Source organism: Microplitis mediator, chromosome 1, assembly GCF_029852145.1.
Source record: "Microplitis mediator isolate UGA2020A chromosome 1, iyMicMedi2.1, whole genome shotgun sequence".
Taxonomy (NCBI): Eukaryota; Metazoa; Arthropoda; class Insecta; order Hymenoptera; family Braconidae; genus Microplitis; species Microplitis mediator.
Genome location: NC_079969.1, coordinates 1,600,091 through 1,625,965, shown reverse-complemented (window position 1 = coordinate 1,625,965; position 25,875 = coordinate 1,600,091). Strand labels below are relative to the sequence as shown.

The window sequence follows — 25,875 nt, the reverse complement described above, 5'->3', positions numbered from 1 at the left end:
CCGCTTCAGCTCCAAGCGTCAGAATTCAAATCTAATTATTCAAACTCGAGATATTTTAATAAATATAACTGTTACATTTATGTAGTTCTAGAAATATATGACTTTCTGTGGTGAAAAATTTTTTTTTTGAGGCTCTATTAGTCGGGGTATCTAGTGCACAATAGATCTGGAGGATAAGAAATTCAAAATATTTTTTTTTTACCGACAATAGGCAAAAAATGCGGTGTTACATAAATGTCAGCTCGGAATAATCAGTCAGTTTTGAGAGGCGGGGCCAGTAGGAAATTTTTTCATGGGAAAAAAGCTGCAAGTGGAAAATTTTTGGAAAGTGGAGAGGAAAATGGAAAAAAATTTGTTTTAAAAAATTCTTATGTGACATAAATGTAACTTGTGACGTAATTGGGATTTTTGAGATTTTTATTGGACAAGTGGGAGAGGGAAAGTTAGTTGAGGAAAATGCAGTGAAATTTAGTGGAAATGAAAATTTTTGAGAGGAAAATTGAGGAAAGTCAAATGTTACAGATATGTAGACTGTGACAGATTTTTTGAGATTTTAGCCTGGAAAATTTGGAGGGAGGGTTAGTGAAATATGGTGGAAAAGCTGTCGGGAAAATTTTTTGAAAATCGAGAGGAAAATGGAAATTTTTTTTTAAGAAAATTCTTATGTGACATAAATGTAACTTGTGATGTAATTAGGATATTTGAATTTTTTTTTTGGAAAAGTGGGAGAGGGGAACTCAGTTGAGGAAAATGCAGTGGAATTTAGTGGAAATGAAAATTTTTGAGAAGAAAATTGAGGAAAATCAAATGTTACAGATATGTAGACTGACAGATTTTTTGAGATTTTAGGCAGGGAAATTGGGGGGCGGGGGATTTAAGTGAAGTATTTGGAAGTATGAGCAATTAGTGGCATTAACTGACCGGGGTAAAATGGGCCATTGGTAATTTTTTATCACAAGGAAACTTAATGGGGGAGTAAAATTTTAATAGTGGGGAAAATGGGCACTCATATAATTTTGATCACCGGGAAAGATAGACCATAAATAAAATTTGAATTTTGGGGCTAAAATGGTCGACTTTTAAATTATAAACTCTGGGGTAAAATGGGCCGTATAAAATATTAGATAAATTTGGGGGCGGGTATAATGAACCAATTATCCAATTTTTCTCTAGTGGGTAAAATGAGACTTATGCATTTTTATATCTGGGGTAAAATGGACCATAAAAAAATTTCTCGTGGATTTTATAAAGCATTGATATTTTTTATTCAGAGACGGATCAAATGGGCCATCATTTTTTTTTTAAATTCAAATACAACCCTTTACTTTTTTTATTTAAAAAGAAAAATACATTAAAAGAAAAAAGTAAATATTTAATCATCATGACATTTAACCTTTTTCTTTTCTCTCTGAGAACTTACAACTAAATAGTTAAAAAGAAAAACACTTCCGGTATATAAAATTGCATGTCTATACAAGTTATCTATCTCTCTACATACTTGAAAATATATATACGACCTAGTTATATATATATGAAAAAAATTGTTAGCAAAACATAGTGTAGTTACAGTACTTGCTCATACTTTCGTTAGTACAGCGAGCTTACCTTACACTACTACTTAGACGTGTCATAGTAGGCGAGCCGTGTTCTCTAGAGGGGATAGATGGGGGAGTAAAGTGTAGGTGGTTGTGACTTTTCACTCCGTAACCCCGTGGCCTTTCAATCACTTACTAAATCGATTTATTTTAACCAAAGGTAAATGTCCAGAAAATTTATTTATTTGTCAATGCACTTATGTAAATTTTATTATTTTTTTTTTTTACATTTTATTATTTGAATAATTGAATTTTTACTACTGCTACTGGATGAACTGGGGCTCGTTAATTGACGAGTCAAAATTGATTGGGATAATTGCTTTTTTTCTGCGGCTGTAATTAATTTTTTTTCTGGGATATTGTTTCGTTTATTTTTTTTTTATCAAATAGGATTCCAGGATTGAAAAATAATTGGATTTTTATTTCCGCTACAATTTTGAGGTTGAATTTTTTTTTGGAAAATTTTTTTTCGAAATTTTTTTTTACTTAAGGTTAAAAAATAATATATCAATTAATCCTGTCAGACAATAACTGATCACGAACGCTTCTTAAAATAAACCTCTCGACTAGATAGTAGAAGAAAAAAAAAAATAAATGAAGTGAAATGTTACATGCATTTATGACAGATTAAGAGTATGACGAAAATGAACTTTAACATTTAGCATTTTGACCGTGTAGTTTATTTTCAACACCTGCATCATCTACATTTTCATGTTCATCCCACTTGTCTACGTCTGACACAATGATAATAATAATCACATATATATATATATAATATATATAAATGTATATGCTCGACTACGTCATGAAATAGGAAATTTCCTCCCCTTTAAAATGAGTACCTACATGCCGCATTTATCTATGATAATTCTAAAAATATATGTGAGCATATATATTTAAAAAAATATATGAAAAATGTATATCTTGATGGTACTCATTTGAAAGAGAATTCGATACCTTTTGAAATGATTACTCACAAGCTATATTTATTCTTAATAATTAAAAAAATATATATATATATATTTTTGATATACAAATATATATTTTAGATGATAGAAGTAAGTATGGCTTGTTGGGACTCATTTGAAAGAGAATTCAATGACCTTTGAAATGATTACTCACAAGCTATATTTATTTTTAATAATTCAAAAAAATATATATATATATTTTTGATATACAAATATATATTTTAGATGTTAGAAGTAAGTATGGCTTGTTGGGACTCATTTGAAAGAGAATTCAATGACCTTTGAAATGATTACTCACAAGCTATATTTATTCTTAATAATTAAAAAAATATATATATATATATTTTTGATATACAAATATATATTTTAGATGATAGAAGTAAGTATGGCTTGTTGGGACTCATTTGAAAGAGAATTCAATGACCTTTGAAATGATTACTCACAAGCTATATTTACTTTTAATAATTCAAAAAAATATATATATATATTTTTGATATACAAATATATATTTTAGATGTTAGAAGTAAGTATGGCTTGTTGGGACTCATTTGAAAGAGAATTCAATGACCTTTGAAATGATTACTCACAAGCTATATTTATTTTTAATAATTCAAAAAAATATATATATATATTTTTGATATACAAATATATATTTTAGATGTTAGAAGTAAGTATGGCTTGTTGGGACTCATTTGAAAGAGAATTCAATGACCTTTGAAATGATTACTCACAAGCTATATTTATTTTTAATAATTCAAAAAAATATATATATATATTTTTGATATACAAATATATGTTTTAGATGTTAGAAGTAAGTATGGCTTGTTGGTACTCATATGAAAGAGAATTCGATACCCTTTGAAATGATTACTCACAAGCTATATTTATTTTTAATAATTCAAAAAAATATATATATATATTTTTGATATACAAATATATGTTTTAGATGTCAGAAGTACGTATGGCTTGTTGGTACTCATATGAAAGAGAATTCGATGCCCTTTGAAATGATTACTCACAAGCTATATTTATTTTTAATAATTCAAAAAAATATATATATATATTTTTGATATACAAATATATGTTTTAGATGTCAGAAGTACGTATGGCTTGTTGGTACTCATATGAAAGAGAATTCGATGCCCTTTGAAATGATTACTCACAAGCTATATTTATTTTTAATAATTCAAAAAAAAATATATATATATTTTTGATATACAAATATATATTTTAGATGTTAGAAGTAAGTATGGCTTGTTGGTACTCATTTGAAAGAGAATTAAATTTTGTATTTATATATAAAGTCATATGTATATATATCAATATATATAGATATATATATATATATTATAAAATACCAAAAAATAAAAATTTCTGTGGTTTTTATATATATTTTAAATATAAATATATTGTGGGCAGACGTAACCAAGTTGAGTAATAAAAATTCCGATAAAATATGAACGCTAGAATGTTAAAAATTTTTATTATTAATTTTTTTTTTATTAATAAAAAAATCCAAAGTATTCGAGTAATTATTGTGAGCCTGGAGAACGCTACTAAAAATGACGGATGAAAAATTGGAAATCGAAAAAAAAAGTAATAGAAAATTTAGCTCGAAGGTATATGAGTGAATTTAATAAAAATAGACACTGGATGTCCTTTCGTCCTTGGTTTTTAGTTGATAATGCATTAGTGGTTTATATTGATTTTCTCTTTACATCTGCGTCTCGTTCGCGATATTGCTGCCGGGTTGTTCTTGTTCTGGTTGTTTTATTAGTTATTTTTAGGCTCCATTATTAACTAAATTATTTAATAGAGATAAATAGACGGTTATTTCAGAGAAATCGATTATTAATTACACATCATTATTTTCGTTTTCTCTTTAAATATACACGGTAAATATATGTTGTTGATACTTTTTGGAAAGGAAATTTACCAAGCTACAATTTTTGTCTCTTTACACTTTTCTCTAAAACCAACGGTTTAAGAGTTACAGTCGATTAATCACCAGTTAATAATTTTTTCATAATTTCCGATTAATGCCTTCAATTAGCGATTTCAGACAAAATATATAAGACAAATATATGTTGTTTACGGTCATTGGATAGGAAATTTAATAAGCTACAATTTTCTATTCATTAAAAATTTTCTTAAAACCAACCGTTTAAAAGTTACAGTCGATTAATCATCAGTTAATAATGTTTTGATAATTTCTGATTAATGCCTTCAATTAGCGATTTCAGAAAAGATATAAGATAAATATATGTTGTTTATGGTCATTGGATAGGAAATTAAATAAGCTACAATTTTCTATTCATTAAAAATTTTCTTAAAACCAACCGTTTAAAAGTTACAGTCGATTAATCATCAGTTAATAATTTTTTCATAATTTCCGATTAATGCCTTCAATTAGCGATTTCAGGAAATGTATATAAGATAAATATATATTGTTTATGGTCATTGGATAGGAAATTGAATGAGCTACAATTTTCTATTCTTTGAAAATTTTTGTAAAACCAACCGTTCAAAAGTTACAGTCCATTAATCACCAGTTAATAATTTTTTCATAATTTCCGATTAATGCCTTCAATTAGCGATTTCAGGAAAAGTAAATAAGATAAATATATGTTGTTTATGGTCATTGGATAGGAAATTTAATAAGCCACAACTTTTGTATCTTCATAATTTTTTCTAAAACCAACCGTTTGGGAGTTAAAGCCTCTAAAGTAAAAATTTAACAAATAAATTTTAAAATCTCGTTTATATTTTTTCTATAAAATAAAATGAAATAAAATTATGTATTTCGTCATATCAACGAACTATACACGTGACACCTATTATTAATGGCTAAAAAATGTAAATTTATCAATTTCATTCCCTAGAAAATTTCATAAGTACATAAAAGTTTTCATCCCTTGAATCTTTTATGTAAAAAATTCTAAATAAATAAAACCATTGTTGCTCTCAACTGAAAGAGTCTCGGAAATACTTGTTAGTTAAAATATATATGTATATATTCATATATAATAAATAAACCAGAGCAGATAAAAGACACCGAGGACTTGAGTCTGGTAGTATGCCACCGGAAATTGCACTCTATTGTTACCCCAACAATTTACTTACTATTCAGCTTCTCAACCCCTTGAGCCTAAACTATCATCCCTTTCTCTCTCACCCTCTTTCTTCTTGCTATTAATTTCCCTCGCGTTAACTCCAAACCTCATCCTCGTCGTCCCTATCTTAACCCTTCAGCTCGTATCCCTGTTCCACTTGCCGAGACTCTTTGACATACTTTTAATCACAAAATGTCTTAAACTAAGTTCACTATACAGCAGAGCTGCTGTGTTTCCACAGAAGCTTCGGATAGAGATGGAGATGGAGCTGATTTTCTTATCGAAGGATTTAATTTATGGGCGAGTCTAAAGCAGATGTTACGACTAATGAGATTTTTAATTCGAAAATTTGAATTAAATAAATAAATAAAGTATAATAAGAAAAGTTCTGGACTGATTTGAGGTCTGAGACTAGATTTAAATTAAATTTTTTTCTTTAATATTCGATTTATTTTTTTTAAGAGGAATTTTGGAAAAATTATTTTTAGAATTATTTTTTGAATATTTGATAGAGTATTTAACGCTCTTTAATATGAATACCCACATGATATATTTATTTATTAATATTCAAAATATGTACATACATATATGAATGTATATATACATATATACATATTTTTATATACATATATAAGCAGAAAATTTGATTTCTTTTAAAATGAGTACCAACAAGCTATACTTATTTTTAAAATTTATATATATACATATACGTAAATATATATATATGTATGAAAAATGTTCAGAGTAAGTATAGCTTGTTGGTATTCGTTTGAAAGGGCATGAAATATTCTATACACACACACACACATATATATATATATATATATATATATATATATATATATATATATATATATATGGTTTTGATCACGTGATTTTATTACGAGTAAAGCACACATGAGTTGTTAAATACCCGGAATCGAGATTAAATTTAATTTAAAAATCCGTTGATTCATTTCAAACATCAATGAGCTCATACATTTTATAAAAATATATATACAAACGTCAATTTGCATGACGTCCTTTTAAAAATCAAAAAGCCAACAAAAATCAAATGGATTCAAAATTATAGACTGTTATTTAAATAATTTAATCACATCATAATAAATTCACTTTGAATGTTAAATATATAACGGAATTTAAATTTCATATCAACAAACCGGGATATTCATATATATATTTATATATATATTTTTTTTATTGTTGATTTTTATTAAAAATTTTATTCCTCGGAAATTTTTCGTTGTTTTAAAAAAATAATTGAAAAAACACATCCATATAAATATATAAATATATATACTTATATATATATATATATAAAACTATTACTATCAATTATTATAAATAACTTGCCAACAAATTTAACCGAGAAAACTTCTAAACTTTCCCCAACCGCAGCGCCACCAGTTCCGCCAACTTCTACCTCTAGCCTCAGTCCAAATTACCCGCCAATTAAACTCATCTTTGACCTTCTGCCCACACGTTGCTCTCAACAACATCTACCACAAACCCTCTCACCCTCTTTTTCTAAATTAACAACAATAAAAACCCCCGAAAATTTCAACTACAAAATTTCAAAGTTGGCTCGCCTGCAAATAATTCAAAAATGGCGGGAATTAGCGCGGGAAATTCAAATTCATTTTATTTTTTTTTTTCAAATATTTCTGAACGTTAATGAGGTTTGAAGAATTAGGTAATAAAGTAATTAGTTAATTGGAGAGATTAAATAGAATGTAAAAAAAATTTTCAAGTTTAAAAAAAAAATTGGCGGGAAAGTTTAAAAAAGAAGAGAGTGAAGTTTATGAAGATGAGCCACTTGTAATTTAATGAATAATTAAATAAAGCGATGTATATGTAGATGTATATGTTTAACAAGATGAAAACGGTAGTTGAGTGGGTATCGAGTGGTTGTGAGGTAGGGGTGGGAGGGGGGATAGAGGGATGAGGGAAATTCATCAAAGTTGTTTACGGAGCTGAAGTAGTTTAAAGTTACTTTTTAGATGAATAGCTTCTGTAATTAGATCATAAGTTTATTGCTAATGTTTGTTGTTATTAATATCATTGTCTATATACATTCATATATACATATATGTACATATATACGCATATATGCGTAGGCAGGTGTTCAGTAAGTTCGTAAGTACTAAGTTATAATTAAAATTACATTGAAACTACTGGAGATTAAAAAAAATTTTTGGGATAAAATTTGTAGGAAATTTAATTTTATATAAAATTGTGTTCAGGCATTTTTGAGGTATCTTTGATAGTTTACTGGTAATTCAAATTTTAGGGATTTGAAATAAAAAAATTAATTTTTAGTGATTTTTTTATATTGATGGCTTTGATTTTAAATTACGAGTTAACTGTCAAAGATATCGAAAAAATGTATTCTTATGAATTTATAGAGGATCAAATTTTCTAAAATAAAGTATCCTTTGTATTTTATTGTAAAATTGACTATTAAAGAGTTATATCCAAATAGATATTTAAATTTATGGCCGCTTTTTAAAATAAAAAAATAGTAACGATAAAAATGATTATAATGATGATGATCATGATAATCATCATTATTATGGTCAGGACAATTATAATTATCATTAAGATCATCATTATCATAATAATCATGATGATCATCATTACCATGATCAGGAGGATGATCATCATTATCATAATTAGGGCCATGATGAGCATCATCAAGATCATCATTATCATGATCAGGGGCATGATCATCATTATCATGATCAGGAGTATGATTATTATTATTATGATGAAGAGCATGATCATCATTATCATCATTATTATGATCAGGAAAATTATAATTATCATTAAGATCATCATTATCATAATAATCATGATGATCATCATTACCATGATCAGGAGGATGAACATCATTATCATAATTAGGGCCATGATGAGCATCATCAAGATCATCATTATCATGATCAGGGGCATGATCATCATTATCATGATCAGGGGCATGATCATTATTATTATGATGAGGGGCATGATCATCATTATCATCATTATTATGATCAGAAAAATTAAATTGTCATTAAAATCATAATTATCATGATAATCATGATGATCATCATTATCATGATCAGGGGGATGATCATCGTTATCATTATTAGCGCTATGATCATCATTTTCTTCATTATTATGTTCAGGAAAATTATAATCATCATCGAGATCATCATCATCATAATCATTATGATGATCATCATTATCATGATCAGAAGTATGATCATCATTATTATGATAAGGGGCATGATCATAATTATCATGATCAGGAGTATGATTATTATTATTATGATGAAGAGCATGATCATCATTATCATCATTATTATGATCAGGAAAATTATAATTAACATTAAGATCATCATTATCATAATTAGGGCCATGATGAGCATCATCAAGATCATCATTATCATGATCAGGGGCATGATCATCATTATCATGATCAGGGGCATGATCATTATTATTATGATGAGGCGCATGATCATCATTATCATCATTATTATGATCAGAAAAATTAAATTGTCATTAAAATCATAATTATCATGATAATCATGATGATTATCATTATCATGATCAGGGGGATGATCATCGTTATCATGATTAGCGCTATGATCATCATTTTCTTCGTTATTATGTTCAGGAAAATTATAATCATCATCGAGATCATCATCATCATAATCATTATGATGATCATCATTATCATGATCAGAAGTATGATCATCATTATTATGATAAGGGGCATTATCATCATTATTATGATCAGGAAAATTAAATTATCATTAAGATCATGATTATCATGATAATCATGATGATCATCATTATCATGATCAGAGGGATGATCATCGTTATCATGATTAGGGCCATGATCATCATTGTCTTCATTATTATGGTCAGGAAAATCATAATCATCATCAAGATTATCATCATCGTTATCATTATCATGATCAAGGGTATGATCATCATTATTATGATGAGAGACATGATCATCATTATCATCATTATTATGATCAGGAAAATTATAATCATAATCATCATTATGATGAATATCAAGACAATTATGATGACCATTTTCATCATCATCATGATTTTTTTGGTCATCGTCATCATGATTTTTATGGTCATCGTCATGATGATTATCACGATCATTAGCATCATCACGATGATCATCTTCATGATGATTACGGTGCTAATGATAATGATGATTCCAAAAAAAAAATCTAATAATAATTTACATAAAATAAATTATACAATTAATTGCATACACACGACTAAGTAGTCATACACTTAGTACATAAAATTACATCATACAATTTAAATTACAAGTTGAAAATTAAATTGTACAGGAGATTGCAATATAGTTTAGTCTCTACTTCTCTTCTCTGCACTAGTCTGATAAACTACAGTATATCAGTTAGTACACAGGAAATAGAATAGTTCATTTGTCATGGAAATTGCCTTCAATTAGATAATCAATAATTATACCACCTAATTTGTTGTCATCATATTTTTAAAAAAATAGAAAAAAAAATTTGCCTCAGATAAAAAAAGTGAATTGAACGTTCCGAAGACACAACACAACAATTTATGACTAAAAATAAGGAAGTTGACGCATGAGGAGGTGGGAAGAGGCTCAAGTGAATGAGAAAATGCTTTGCGAGAGTGAGTTGCGGCGCCGGAAATGACGATGATAGCTTGTGATCCCACTGATACGATTAGACTATACTCTTTATAACCCTCGATTTAACTTTCAACACCCTCATTATGATAATTCATACTTTATACACTTAGTTCTGTATATTAATGTCATTATACTATCAACATTTTGTTATTTACTTTATTATTTTATCAAGTTACCAAAGGGCTGAGGGCTTCCATTCACGTCAACTTTACTTCAATAAATATATCATTATTTATTTTATTAATCCGCTAGATTCAATTTTCTACATACAAATTTCATGTCCCCATAGTTAGAATAATTTTTTCAATCCCATTTTACTCAATTTAAAAAAAAATATGTGTGACCCATTTTACCCCCAAAAATTCTGGTTTTGCCTCTACTGGAAAGGAAATTTAATTGGCTACAATTTTTGTGTCTTTATAAATTTTCGTAAACCCAACCGTTTAAAAGTTACAGTCAATTAATCAGCAGTTAATAATTTTTTCAGAATATTTGGTTAATATCGTTAATTAACGATTATAGAAAATGTATATGAGATAAATATATGTTGTCTATGGTCATTGGAAAGGAAATTTAATAAGCTACAATTTTTGTCTCTTTGTGAATTCTTCTAAACCCAACCGTTCAAAAGTTACAGTCAATTAATCAGCAGTTAATAATTTTTTGGGCATTTTTGGTTAATGCTGTTAATTAACGATTTCATAAAATGTATATGAAAGAAATGTATGTTGTTTATGGTCTTTGGGAAGGAAATTTAATAAGCTACAATTTTTGTCTCTTTACAAATTTTTCTAAAACTAATCGTTTAAAAGTTACAGTCAATTAATCAGCAGTTAATAATTTTTTCAGAATATTTGGTTAATATCGTTAATTAACGATTTTAGAAAATGTATATGAGATAAATATATGTTGTCTATGGTCATTGGAAAGGAAATTTAATAAGCTACAATTTTTGTCTCTTTATAAATTCTTCTAAAACCAACCGTTCAAAAGTTACAGTTAATTAATCAGCAGTTAATAATTTTTTTGGCATTTTTGGTTAATGCCGTTAATTAAAGATTTCAGAAAATGTATATGGGATAAATATATATTGTCTATGGTCATTGGAAAGGAAATTTGATAAGCTACAATTTTTGTCTCATTAAAAATTTTTCTACAACCGACCGTTCAAAAGTTACAGTCAATTAATCAGCAGTTAATAATTTTAGGCATTTTTGGTTAATGCCCTCAATTAACGATTTCGTAAAATTGATAACAGATAAATATATGTTGTTTGTACTCGTAGGAAAGGAAATTTAATAACTCACAACTTACATCTATATTTACCACGAAACATGAAAAAAAATTCGGTAAATTTTTGTCTGCTCAAAAAAACTGAAAGTTGCCGAAAAAAATATAAATTAATTAAAAAGTAAAGTAAGACATCGGAATGCAATAATGTAACGAGCGAGCGCACAATATAGCAGGTGTAATATTGAACCGATGAATAATTCATCGAGCAATTCCGGATGCCAGTGCAACCGGAAATGTCTCTCGACTCTCTTCCCTTTACTTCCCACTATCCACTTCCACTCGTCTTATATCTTCGCTCAACTTTTTCTTCTCCATTATTAAAATCAACTTGAACTCGGGCGACTTCCCCGTCAATCTGTAGTAGGTATTAGAAAAAAAAAATATGTGAATAAGAATTAAAAATTTTCCATCAAAGGATAAAAATATGTTTTTAACAAAGAAACCAAACAAAATGTATGACGCTTTGATACGAGTGACTGGAGCACTAAATGACCTGGGGGAATGATAAAAGCTCTTTTGTACCAGGACATACCACGGACATGTTGGAAAATGCCTCGAGCCCTTTTAAAACTCATTACATATCAGGTGGTTTTGTGTAACTATCAAAATTACTCGTGTGTATACGTACATATATAATATATATAATAATAATGAGTGCTCGCTTCTTCGGCTTCTCAATACGCGAAACGCGTGATTATATTTATTTAATAATCTTTATTACGCAGAATATTTAATTAAATATTCGCCTCAAAAATTTTTTTTCCTTTAGTCGCAAAAAAATTTTTATCATAAAAAATTTTTGTACAAAATTTTGAAAATTGACGGCTAATTTTTTTTTTGGAATCGGATGTAATAAAAAATTTCTAATAATTTGAGGTAAAATGGGCCGTAAAAAATTCTTAATTTTTATTTTTTTTCAAAATTACATAAAATAATTTTTTGTAAAATGAGCCATCAAAAATTTCTAAAAGAAAAAAATTTTTTTTTTTTTAGAATTTTCCAGCTCGAAAACCAATCAACGGATTTTAATGCACAACAAATGATTTTGTAGGAAATTGAACGTTCTACAAAAAAAGTCTCTTATCATTTTTTGATAAATCCCACTGTTCAAAAGTTATTCAAGTTTCAAGTCAAATTTATAGTAAATTTTGAGATCTTTTCACTTTTCCGGCGAAACTATCAGTCTTATTACAAAATGTCATAGAAACTTTTTTGTAGGTAATTTTATTCCTTACAAATTATTACGAATAAAATTTTTCGAAATTCCGCATTGTTTTCAATTTATTTTCATTTCAATGTCAAGCTCTTAAAATTAATCAGAAATCTATTTTTTTAAGAGCTTGACATTGAAATGGAAATAACTTGAAAACAACGCAGAATTTCGAAAAACTTTATTCGTAATAATTTGTAAGGAATAAAATCATCTACAAAAAAGTTCCTATGGAATTTTTTGATAAGACTGATAGTTTCGCTGGAAAAGTAAAAAAATCTCAAAATTTACTATAAATTTGACTTGAAGCTTAAGTAACTTTTGAACAGTAGGATTTATCAAAAAATGATAAGAGACTTTTTTTGTAGAGCGTTCAATTTCCTACAAAAACATTTGTTGTGCATTAAAATCCATTGATTGGTTTCCAAGCTGGAAAATTCTAAAAAAAAAAAATTTTTTTTTCCCGTGTTATTTAAATGGAAAATAGAAAAATAGATTGAGGCAAACCTTAATATCATTATTAAGAGCTCGGAATAGTACCAAAATTTTTATTCTTAGTTATACTTTCAATTTTTAGATACCATAAAAAAAAACAATTGCACGCCTCGGAAGCGAAGCGGAGAGGTTGTGCTTTATAACCGACCTGTCAAGGTCACACGATTTCCACTCATTAAAGTGCATATATTTTTTTTCTATTACTCTTACACATTATGAGAAGCACATCAATATAAAGCTGAACCACTAATAAATAATCCTGATACTTTTTTTAATTTGTCTAATATGTATTAATATAAAAAAAAGTTCATTAAAAAAAATTTATCGTGGACGTCCATTAGTCTGTGATTCAAAAAAACGGCGTGGTACGGATATATCGAGAACGACTTGACGAAACTACTTAATTTTTTTTTCAAAATTTTCAGAAATAAGCAAAGAAGGTTCCTTTCGAAAATCACTACTGTAGGTCTTCTCGTTTTTTTAAAAATAAATCATTACGGTTAAAACCGGCAATCTTACATGTAAACAAACACACACTGCCGCCATTTTTCATTAGGAATGTTCTCCTTATTATTTTTTTTTTTTACTTTTATTACCGTATATTTACCATGGAAATTTCTATGGGAAAAGAGCGGAATATTCAATTTTATTCGAAATTTAACTTTTAACAAAAAACATAACATGGCGTGCACTTTTGGATTTTCCAAATTTTTTTTTTATTTTTGAAACACCCTAATATTTATATATAAATATATATATGTCTAGTCAAAAGATTAAAAATAAAGACCGATAGTAAAAAAAAAGTACAAGAGTTCGTTTTTGTCGAGTAGATGTTCATCAGTCTTTATTCTACTAATATATATATGTATGTATACCTCATATATATATATATATATTTAAAAGAATGACAATTGGGTACTTGAAATAGCATTGAAATGTCTGAGTTCTAGTGCGGTTTGCAGTTTTTAAGAGAACACTTGACCACTGGATTTTTTTTTCAGAAGGAATTTATAAGGGTTATATATATGTATATATATAAATAAAAATAATCATAAACTTTTGCCGAAATAATAAAAATAATAAAATCCATTTAAACGCCGGCGTGTTAACAGTTTGTAACATTAACATAAAAAAATTATTAACCTCCTTTTACCCCTTCCCCCTTTACACTAAATGTCTGCTCATTTAAATAATATCAAACCCCCGCGGTCTTTGTTCGGTTCACAGAATCTCTAATTACTTGACATTTATATATGAATTTAAATTTAAATTTATATTTAAATTCAAATTAATATTAAATTCCATATTTAGATCAAGGTCGTGAAAATAAACCGTCTGATAATAATCAGTGTAATATCTTTATAATAAAACTCTATTATGATAAAATAATTTATGCATTTAAATTTTTCATTTATCAATCTGACGTCAAATTTTTTTTTTCGTAATGAATGCAATTGATTTTTTTTTTAATTAAAATTTTAATTTTGTTGATTTTTTTTTTTATCAAAATAGAAATAACAGAATTGACAGATTATAAATACGGGATAAACTATAAGCTAGTGAGTAGTGAGTAGTGAATGGTAGGTGGATATATAGTAGAGTAGAATTGAAGCTGTCGAAAGAATCCAGGTCACAAAAATTCGATTATCGCATTGAAACGAGTGAAAATTCACCCGAGAGGAACCAGGGAAGGGGGAGAGAAATCGAACTCAAATAAAAGAAACTAAACAAAATTGGAAAAAAAATATATTTAAGTCCCTGGGGGTCGATGGCAGTATAAATCGAAATTTTTTATTGGTATTTTAATTAAATCGATTTATTGCTACTAATAATAATTAGTATGGTAATTAATAATGGGAGTAATGGAGATGAAAAAATTTACATACATTATATTGATAAATCATTGGAAATATATGAGGTAAATATATTTTGTGCATGGTCTTTGAAAAGGAAATTTAATAGGCTACAATTTTTGTTTCTTTATAATTTTTTCTAAAACCAACCGTTTAAGAGTTATAGTCAATTAATCATCAGTTAATCATTTTTTGAGAATTTTTGATTAATGCCTTCAATTAGCGATTTCATAAAAAATTTATAGAAAAAATATATGTTGTTTGTGGTCATTGGAAAGGAAATTTAATAGGCTACAATTTTCGTCTCTTTATAAATTTTCGCAACCCCAACTGTTTAAAAGTTACAGTCAATTAATCATCAGTTAATCATTTTTTGAGAATTTTAGATTAATGCCTTCAATTAGCGATTTCATAAAAAATTTATAGAAAAAATATATGTTGTTTGTGGTCATTGGAAGGGAAATTTGATAGGCTACAATTTTTGTCTCTTCATAAATTTTCGTAACCCCAACCGTTTAAAAGTTACAGTTAATTAATCATCACTTAATAATTTTTTGAGAATTTTTGGTAAATGCCGTTAATTAACGATTTCAGAAAATTTATATGAAATAAATATATGTTGTTTATGGTCATTGGAAAGGAAATTTAACAAGCTACAGTTTTTGTCTCTTTATAAATTTTCCTAAACCCAACCGTTTAAAAGTTACAGCTAATTAATCAGCAGTTAATCATTTTTTGAGAATTTTTGATTAATGCCTTTAATAAGCGATTTCATAAAAGATTTCTGGAAAAAATATATGTTGTTTATGGTCATTGGATCGGAAATTTAACAAGCTACAATTTTTGTCTCTTTATAATTTTTTCTAAAACCAACTGTTCAGAAATTACAGTCGTTTAATCATCAGTTAATAATTTATTGGTCATTTTCGGTTAATCCCGTCGATTCACACTCTTGTGAAACTGATAATAGATAAATATATGTTGTTTGTACTCGTTGGAAAGGAAATTTAAAAGTGTACAACTTAAGTACATATTTAATTTTTTCCACGTCCGCACTCAGTCATAACAAGTACCATAATTGTCCTGTAAACTAATTTTACATAAAATTAAATTTCCTACAATTTCATTCTCATAAATTTCAGTTTATCTCTCAGATTCACTATTCAATTAATTTCCTTTTATTTTTATTGAAAAAAAAAAAATACAAATGGAATAAAATAAATGAATAATAATAACAATAATTATTATTATTTAAAATATAATATAATGCAGGTATAGGTATATGTATAGCTCGGATCGATGATACGCTTCCAACTGCTGTAAATAATGTGAAATAAAAAAATGTTGTCGTTGGGAATTACTCAGACAAGTTGAATGCGATCATTTGTTAAAAAAAAAAAAAACTTTAGTTACTACAGTCTTTCAACACATGTGTATTCATATATCAAAAGACATTTTTTATTGCATTTGTGGAACTGAATCGAGTAAACAAAAAAAATTTATTTTTTCCCATCCGTGGGTCGCGAGTCCGTGTAAACTTTTTTATTGTTTCAAAATATGTTTAAAGCTCCATTTTTATCCATTGTCTGTTTTGTTTACATTTAAATATGTTTTTATGCGGCTGTTATTTACTGAAGTAATTAAAAAAAAAATTTTTTATGTGAAAATAAAATTATTTATGACAGTCGAATAAAACAATCCCGGATTGTTTCAATATAATTTTTTCATTAATATGAGGAAGGTAAATAAATATGTTTGAGGGAGTATTTAAAAAAGTTTACGTAAATGTGATTAAAATTTTTTGTGTAGAATCAGGGGAAATTATTATTTTTTTTCTTAGTATGGTAGGAATATTGTTTTTAAGAGAGCCACAGATCGATATTTCGACTTTTTTGTGTAAAAATTTCGATAAAAAAAATTTATGACATAAATGTAACAGATGGAATTTTCATAAAAGTCATGAAAAAAAAATGTTTTTCGTTACTGCAATGACATTTATGGTTTAACCAACGGTTTACTATCTATTTACACCCCGCAATGCAGTAAAATAAAAATAAATATTTTTATGACGTAAATGTAACAAAATTAAAATTATGTTGAAAGTGGCATTAAACCAACAACTAAAGCGAAATTGGTGAAAATTAAATAAAAATAAGTGAATTTATAAACTACCGGTAAATTTCCGTTCTAAAAATAAAAAAACTTGCGAAAACAAAAATGTTTTCTTTGTTAGAAAAAAAACCGCCGTATATTTAAAAATCACTTAGAGTCGTAAAATATAAAAATTGTTACACGGGTAACAAAAACACGGAGATAAAATATAATTAATAGCTAGAAATAAAAAAGTGAATGTTAAAAAAAAAATTACGTTATATATAATTTCGGGATGGAGAGAAAGTCCAGCGAACACAACGGAAGTGTTAGAGGTAGCCAACAAGTTGCTGGTGTCGAATCGATAGAGGCTGGGTGAGCCTGGGGGTAGGTTGTAGGCAGGTGAGAAGGTCGTACCTCCCGGTTTTACCCTCACTATCACGCCAGCATGACCATCATACCCGATGCCCGTATATACACAACGATTCACTAGAAATTCACTGTAGACCACTACCAACCTACTTCCCACTGAATACACTAAACTTTTAACTATAAGTACGTACTACATTTACCTTTTGTTTAAAAACAAACCGCAACTCAACGTTTAAATTCGGGACAAATAATCACTTTAAATCTCAAAAGCTCAAAATTTTAAAAGCTTTGGTCTAAACTCTGCAACATAAATCTACAAACGAAATTATAAACGAGCTTGCAAGCACGCAGAGATGCTTTCGATCCTGAAAGCTCAATATGGAATCGCAGTAGGAGAGGCCGGAGACTCAGAAAAGCTGAGAGCTTGCGAGAAAAAATTAGAACGAGGCCGAAAGCTTGCAGCAAAATTAAAAGTATCAGTTGAATTTGACTAATAATATAAAATTGGAAAATAACTCTGAGCTTGCAAGCTCAGCGTAATAATCATAGTGATCCCAAAAGCTCGGTGGTAAATCGTAGGGTGGGTCACCAGAGAGTCCGAAAATTAAAGAGCTTGCGAGAAAACATGAAGGAGAGCCTTGAAGCTTGCATCAAGTTTGAAAGCTACGATTAGGTTTTGCTCAAAATGTAAAACAGAAAAATTTAAAAATAAAAAATTTAAGTTTGCAAGCTCGACGTTAAGAAGCTTGCGGTAGTAAAATCTTGGCTTGGAAGCACGAGTGCAGATGGTGGAGAGTCGAAAAAGTTAAGATCCTTCGAAAAAACGATAAGAAGATCGAAAGCTTGCAATAAGTTTTGTAAAATAAAGTTGATAGAAAATAAGGAAATAAAAATTTGAAATTTACTAATATTTAAGCTTACCAAGGAGCTTTTAGTCAGGAAAGCTTGACATGAAATCGTAAGTACGGTACAAGAGTTCAAATACCTAGAAGCATCTGAGATAAAACATCAAATAGCCTAAAAGCTTGAGCTACAGAAAAAGCAGTTTCTCTATTTTTTTATTATTACTCAGGTAGAACCGCACCAATTTACCTGACCCTCCTGAGTATTCCGAGCTTTCTCAGTTGGGTATTTTTTTACCGTTGGTTCTTTACATCCTTAGACATATTCTGAGCACGTATAGAGCTTTCATAATTAAGTTTCTTCAAAAGCTTTCGCTGTAAGTGCGAACAATTAATTGTGTCAATTAAAATTCGAAAACTTTTTTTGAAATGCCTTCAATGAGGAGAGCTTAGCTTGAAAGCTCCTGGCTGATCTTATAGTTCGGAGACAGTAGAATCCGAATATCTGAGAGCTTTTAAATAATTGAGTGCATCGAGTGAGAGCTTGCGGGAAATTTGTTTTTAAATTACCGCAATAAAAATTTCCGAGCATCGATTTCTTATGCTTTAAAACTTGAACTAAGTTCAGAGCTTACTAGTTCGGAAAATGCTATGGAGTTGTAAGCTCGGAGCTTATATTGTAGTTCTGGTCACGTAGATACAGAATATCTAAGAGCTTTTGACGTTTTTCTTAAACTGAGTGAAAGCTTGCGGATCAAAAAAATTTTTGTGAAAAATAAACTTTCAACCAATTTTAGTGGCAGTCAAATCCATCATTTAAAATAACAGCAGTCGAGACTCACAAGCTCAGGCGGAGGCTCGAAAGCTTGAAAGCTCAGTACTTATTCTGTACTTCGATGCCTGTATATTTAAAAAATGCGCGAGCTTTCGAGAAAAATAGTAAATTGATTAGAAGCTTGCGAGGAAAAAATTATTGAGAAAAAAATTACTAACTATTTTTTTACGTTGAAAGTTTTGTGCTTTAGCTCGACAGTAGTTGAAATTGCATCAGCTTCGAGTTGTTTGAGTAGAGTAGGTTTGCTACAAACTCAAGTATTTACTGTAAAGAAGAAAAGACATTGAAGATGGTAGAAAATAGTCCGAACTTACAACATACACACAACTACATAATCAACCTCAACCCTCAGATAAGAGGATTGAGATAAATAGAAAGTTGAGGAAACAATTTTCGTCGTCACAGTAATTTCTATTTTTTTCAATTATTTTTTTTTTAAATTAAATGATTTTTGTAACTTCGCATTACAGACATCAAATATAAATCCTCAAGGACTTTGAAAATTTTCTATACTTTATATTTTAATTTACTTTTCACAAATAATATTTAATCTAAGCTGCAGATATTTTTAGTTTAAGTTTTTTGTGGACTTTTTTTTAAGTCAATTAAAGATTTTCTTGTAGCGAATGTATTTTATTCTTATGTCAGTGAAGCTGTAGGTGTAATTGGATTGGTTGAAGCTTAATTGGGACGTGGTATCATACATCTATATATGAATATATACACACATATATGTGTATGTATACATATATATTTGATTAGAAAATTGAATGCCCTTTCAAATGAGTACCCACATGCCGCTTTTATTTTCAATATTTCATCAAAAATATATATACTAATATATATATGTATATATGTATATATGACAAATATGGCCAGTGGGTACTCATTTTAAACGGCAATTCATCGTCTTCTGTACATTCATAAATAAAAATATGTATATATATATTTATTTATTGACGTTAGATAATTGTTGCAAGACACCCAGGTTAAGTTTTTATCGATTTTACGATTATGCTTATAAGGTCGGAGCTTCAATCAATAAACAGACATGACAAGTTGGAGACAGGACAGGAATAGTAATAAATATATAATTTAATTTACTTAATTATTCAATACTCAAATACTGTAGTCTATTATTGTGATAATAATAACGATAACTATAATAACAATAATGACAAAAAAGTTTCAAGGACGAAGCTGATGGCTGGTATATTAAGAGACTAGAAATTAGTGCTTAGAATAACGAAGCATGTAGTTAGAGAATCGTTAAAGAATTCAGAGAATTTTCATTAAGAAATTTATAGAAGTTAATGGTCTGTACAATATTAGAGTAGAGTGGATAATATTTTTTGTCGATAGAAATGTGTAATTTCCCGAGTCAAAATTAAAAAACTAGATTCAGCCTCCAAATTCTACTCGAGGGTAAGAAGGCTGAAATTAGTTTTTTAGATAAGCCCAAGCTGTACAACGAAACCTTAATTTCAGCCTAAACTTGGTATTTTTGTCCGCTTTTACCAAGTTTAGGCTGAAATTAGTATTACAGAACCCTAAAATGACCCTCCAAAGCCTACAATTTGAATCAGGTGCGGGGAAAGAAGGGAAAGGAGAAGGAATGGAAATCAAAATGGCTGCCGGGAGCAGGAAAAATTTAAAATTTTAAAATTCTTTTTTTATTTATTAATTATAATTTTCAGAAATTTGAACAAAATATAACTAAAATTATCAAATTACTTTAGAAAGAGAAGACGCAAAAATTGAGCCATTTCTGTATTTTTTTTTTTTTTTTTTTTTTTGATGATGCATCAGATTTTCGATCATATTAATTTCTAACCGAGTAGAAATTTTTAATTTAGGGAAAAAACGCTATAAATATCAACCGAACGCACACGATTCAGTGGGATTCGAACCCGGGACCTAACGAACGAAAGACCGACGCTTTAACGACTAGGCTACGCTACCGACAGTGACTGCTAAGTTTACTTGTGCTATATGAGATTGTAAGAATAACTCACTTTTGAAACAGCAAAATATAATTGAAAATCTATTATTAGTAATAACAAAAAAATTTCTTATTTTTTTTTCGTGTGCTATATAATCCTGCGTGTAAGTAATTGTGATATGTGTAATTTTGGTTATATAGTTATGTATAAAATTATTTAAAAAATATATAGGCTCTATATATGGCCATGTACCCCCATGAAAAAAATTTATAGAAAAATATATTTTTCATATTCAAAAATGTATTAAAAATATATCTTAGAATATATAAAAAATACATGTATAAAAATATATTTGTAAATATAACAAAAATATAGGTATAGTGAGATAAAAAAATATATTCGTAATATATTTTAAATTTATAAAAAATATAATTATCAAAATATCAAAAAATTATATAAAAATATGTTTTTCTGTTAATCAACAACATAGAAAAAGAAATATAAAAAGTTTATGTAAAAAACATATTTTTTATATGTTTTTCCTTACATTGTTGATCAACAATTGTAGATTGACGAAATTCTATGTTCCATGAAATCGTAAAATTAACCTACTTATACTCTTAGTAGGCTGAAGTACCGAAAAATAGGGTTTTAAAGCGATCTTAGGTTTTGGAGGTTGAAAATATTATTCTAAAACACGAATTTCGGCCTCCATACCCTATTTTGAGTATAGTGAGGGTCAAAATAGTATTTCACATTCAGCGGTAGGTACAACATCAAAAGAAATGAGGTTTTTGAGGCTCGAATTAGTGTTTTAATTTTGACTCGGGTTAGATTATTTTTATTTAATAGTGAAAGCATTTCTCGTAAAAAAAAATTTTTTACGATAACTTTCTCTGGCCACGGCTTATAATTTTAAATGTACACACGCGTACAAATATTGTGGCATGTGATAACATTTACGGCCACCCAATCTAATCTATTATTACAACGCTCCGATAATTTTGAATGTCTGACTCAATATTGAAGCTCTGATGCCTTTTTGTTCATAAATAAAAATAAAAAAAATAGTAAATTTTTTTTCGACTGCAAGCTTGTGGGCTAGAAAGCTCATTAGCATGAAAGCTCGATCATTAACGTGAAGCACTAGGTCTGGGGAATTCGAAAATATGCGAGCTTACAGGGAAAATTTATAATTAACTTGAAAGCTTGCAAGCTTCATTATTTACATGGATAATTACTGGATATGATAGTCGAGTGGTATCAGCTTAGATACTGCAGTTGACCGGTTGATGCAATCAATATTAGTTAGCATGATTAAAAGTGACTGCTAAAAGCACAAAAGCTCTAAAATTCAAATTTTAGGATGCTCATTTTTCAAACGATTTATTTGATTACACCATTGGCTAATAATTAAATGATTGAAGGTCAGGCGGCTTTCGCAGATGATAACTGGAAGCTCTTGAGCTAGAAGCTCGCAAGCCCATTTTCCACAGTATAATCAGTGTATTTCTGGCACAGTTTTGTAAACTTTGTATAAAATATCTTGAGCTGCAAGCTTATTCCCCTAAAGCTTGTCAAGATAAAAGCTCAGAGTGAAATCTTTAGTTTAAGGTCTCTAGAATTCAAAAATGAATGAGCTTGCACAAGAAATTACGATCCAAAGAGTACAAATTATATTTATCAAAAAAACAAACTTCAATTTTTTTATGGATCCTTAGAAGTTCTAAATGAGATGTTTCTATATCTGAGTTTTCGTGCTTGCGACAATAAAGCTCGGGGCCAACCCATCGGTCTTAACTCCGAAAGCTTGACGTTGGAAACTGACCACTTTTTGCCAAAAATTGTGATAACACTTTTTAATTCTGAAAATTCGCCCATAGTGCTCAGGCTGCAAGCTCGCATCAAGAAAGCTCACGGTCTTGAAAGCTCGCAATGTTTTCAGTAGAAGAGAGTCCGGGGAATGCAAAAATAACCGAGCTTGCAGGAAAAACTAATATTTAACCTGAAAGCTTGCAAGCTAAATGTCATCGAACCTGAATAATAATATTAACGGTTGAGTGAAATGAATGTAAGTGTGTACATGACATTTAAAACAAATCAATACGATTTATTGTGATAATGATGCATTGCCAGTGAATTGAATAGTCGGTTGTAATGACAGGTTGTGATAAACGATAGACACATTTTGGTATAATGATTATAATCATAAGCTAGATAACGATGACAATACGTAACGAGCATTATTGTTCAAGAGTGGTATGCTGTTGCTGTTACTGTTGCATCTTGTTGGTTAGTGGGTTCGGCATAAGCACTAGGGCTGTAAGCTTTAGGCCCCAGACTGTAGACTGCAGCTGATGTTGACGTTACTGATGATCGTGATATGTTACTGAAGTACTGAACATTAATTTCAATTTGCCGTAGCTTCTAGGTTTCTGTCGGGTTGTCTCGGGTTGTCTAGAGGCTAGATATATATTATAGTCCCGAGTACTCAGTGTATACCGGCGGTGAGGATAGTTTGGTGGTTTAGTATATGGTGAGGAAACAAGATCTCACAGGCTTTGAGGAGGATTAATTGATTGAGTGGTGAGCCAAGCTATTGGGCCAAAGGAGTATATGGATTTAGGGATTTTCTAATTTACGTTACGGTTTGTTGTAATAGTTTAACTACTCCGAAATTCTGCGGAGACCAATTAATTTGATTTTTTTTTAGGATAAAAAATCTCAATTTTTTTTTAGAATTTTAAATTTGCTTTCCTCAGAAACTAATAGACCGAATTTAATCAATTTTTTTTTCAATCGATACGCTTTGATCCAACTTAAGATAAAAAAAATATTACAAGTTGATATTGTCATTAGTTTTTGAATCAGAGCTAAAAAAGTATTTTTTAAGAAGTTACATTTATGTCATTTTAAAAAAAAATTGAAAATTAATGTAAAAAAAAAATAGTTTCAAATTATTTTGAGTTCTAGACTTCTAAATTAGAACGAGACGTATCGATGGAAAAAAAATTTTGGTCAAACCGGTTGATTACTTGGGAACTTAAAAAAAATTCAGTTGCTAGAAGCAAAAAATTTGAATTAGAAAACTAGTAGACCAATTTCGATAACTTTTTTTTTCAATTGACACGCCGTGACCAGACTTAGCTTTTCATAAATATTTCGATCAAATATTGTCTCAAGTTTTTGACTAATCGCCAGAAATATAAATTTTCAAAAGTTACATTTACGTAATTTTTTATTTCTACTGAAAATATTTCATGAGAATTTGTTATTTCTGTCTCGTCCAGTGACAAAGAGAAATACTCTTAGATAGTAAGGAAATTGTGAAAACAAAGAGAGCCTAGAATATTGTGAATACAAATGCACGAGTTGACATTTCTTGTACCTAATATATGTCACAAGCATCTTTCCGCTAGCCAACTAAAAAGAGTGCACGTAAAGTACCTTCAGGTGGTGAAAGAGCATCCCCATTTTCCTAGATACTTTTATTTTCTTATCGATTGAACACGAGTCCGTACATTTCTTTACATCTTTTTCAACCATTTCCTTAAGGGGTTTCTACTTCGATTTTCTATTACACATACATTTACTCGATCAAATATATATATCTACAGACACACACGCACACGCATACACACGCATACATAAAGAGGTCGAGAGTTGAATTTCCTTTGAAATGAATACCCACATGCTATGTTTGTTTTTAATAATTTATAAGGAATATTCATATTTTATATATATCAAAATATATGTATAAAAAAAAATTGAAAATAAATACGGCATGTGGGTATTCATTTTAAGAAGCATTTAATTTTCTATCATGATATATATAAATATAAATATAAATATATAAATATATAGTTCTCAAAAAAATTTTTTGATCATTTCCAATAGAAATTAATTTTTTCCATGCAATAGAATAATATTTACTACAAAAATTATCTTCATATTGAAGACATAAAAATATAAGAAAATTTTTCAGAAAAAAAAATTTCAATCTTACGGTAAATTTCCTGAGAACTGAAATTTTTAAAAAATTACATTTATGTCATTTTTTTTTAATTTTCGTATTTCGCGTAAAAAAAAACTATAGTAGTAACTATTGTAATTTACTCTGTTACAGGAACTTATTTTATACTCTACGATTTTATCGATTACTTCGAAAAAGACCAGCCGAGTTTCCTGCAACGAGAAAAATTTTTGAGTATCATAAACACGATTTTCAAAAACATGACTGACGTCGAAAGAGAAGCTATTGCCTTCCAAGTGAGTAATTTTTGTTTTTTTTCATATCTCTTTAAGAAAAAAATTAAATTTCATATGTTACATAAATGTAACAGTTATATTTTTGGTCACAGCCACTAGGGAAAAATTTTTTTTTACAAACGGATTTTTGGAGGCTATACTGTATCTGATTCCGCGTAAAATGACCTATAATGATATATTTTTTTTTTCAAAATTAAGGATTTAAAAAAAAATTTCAAAAAAAATGTTGTTTTGTTTTTTTAAATTTTTTTATGAAAAAGATAAAGTTCAATGAGCATAAGAAAAAACAATAACAGTAAA

At 28.6% G+C, this 25,875-nt stretch overlaps 1 protein-coding gene across 1 annotated transcript in view; it reads left to right on the top strand.

Annotated features, from left to right (window-relative positions):
- Positions 1–25,875, top strand: part of LOC130666495 (acetylcholinesterase-like) — a 66,217-nt gene that overhangs the window by 12,418 nt on the left and 27,924 nt on the right. Inside the window, exon 2 of the mRNA XM_057467540.1 lies at positions 25,433–25,575. Coding sequence (XP_057323523.1) covers positions 25,433–25,575 — 143 coding nt within the window. The remainder of the gene's footprint in view (positions 1–25,432; positions 25,576–25,875) is intronic.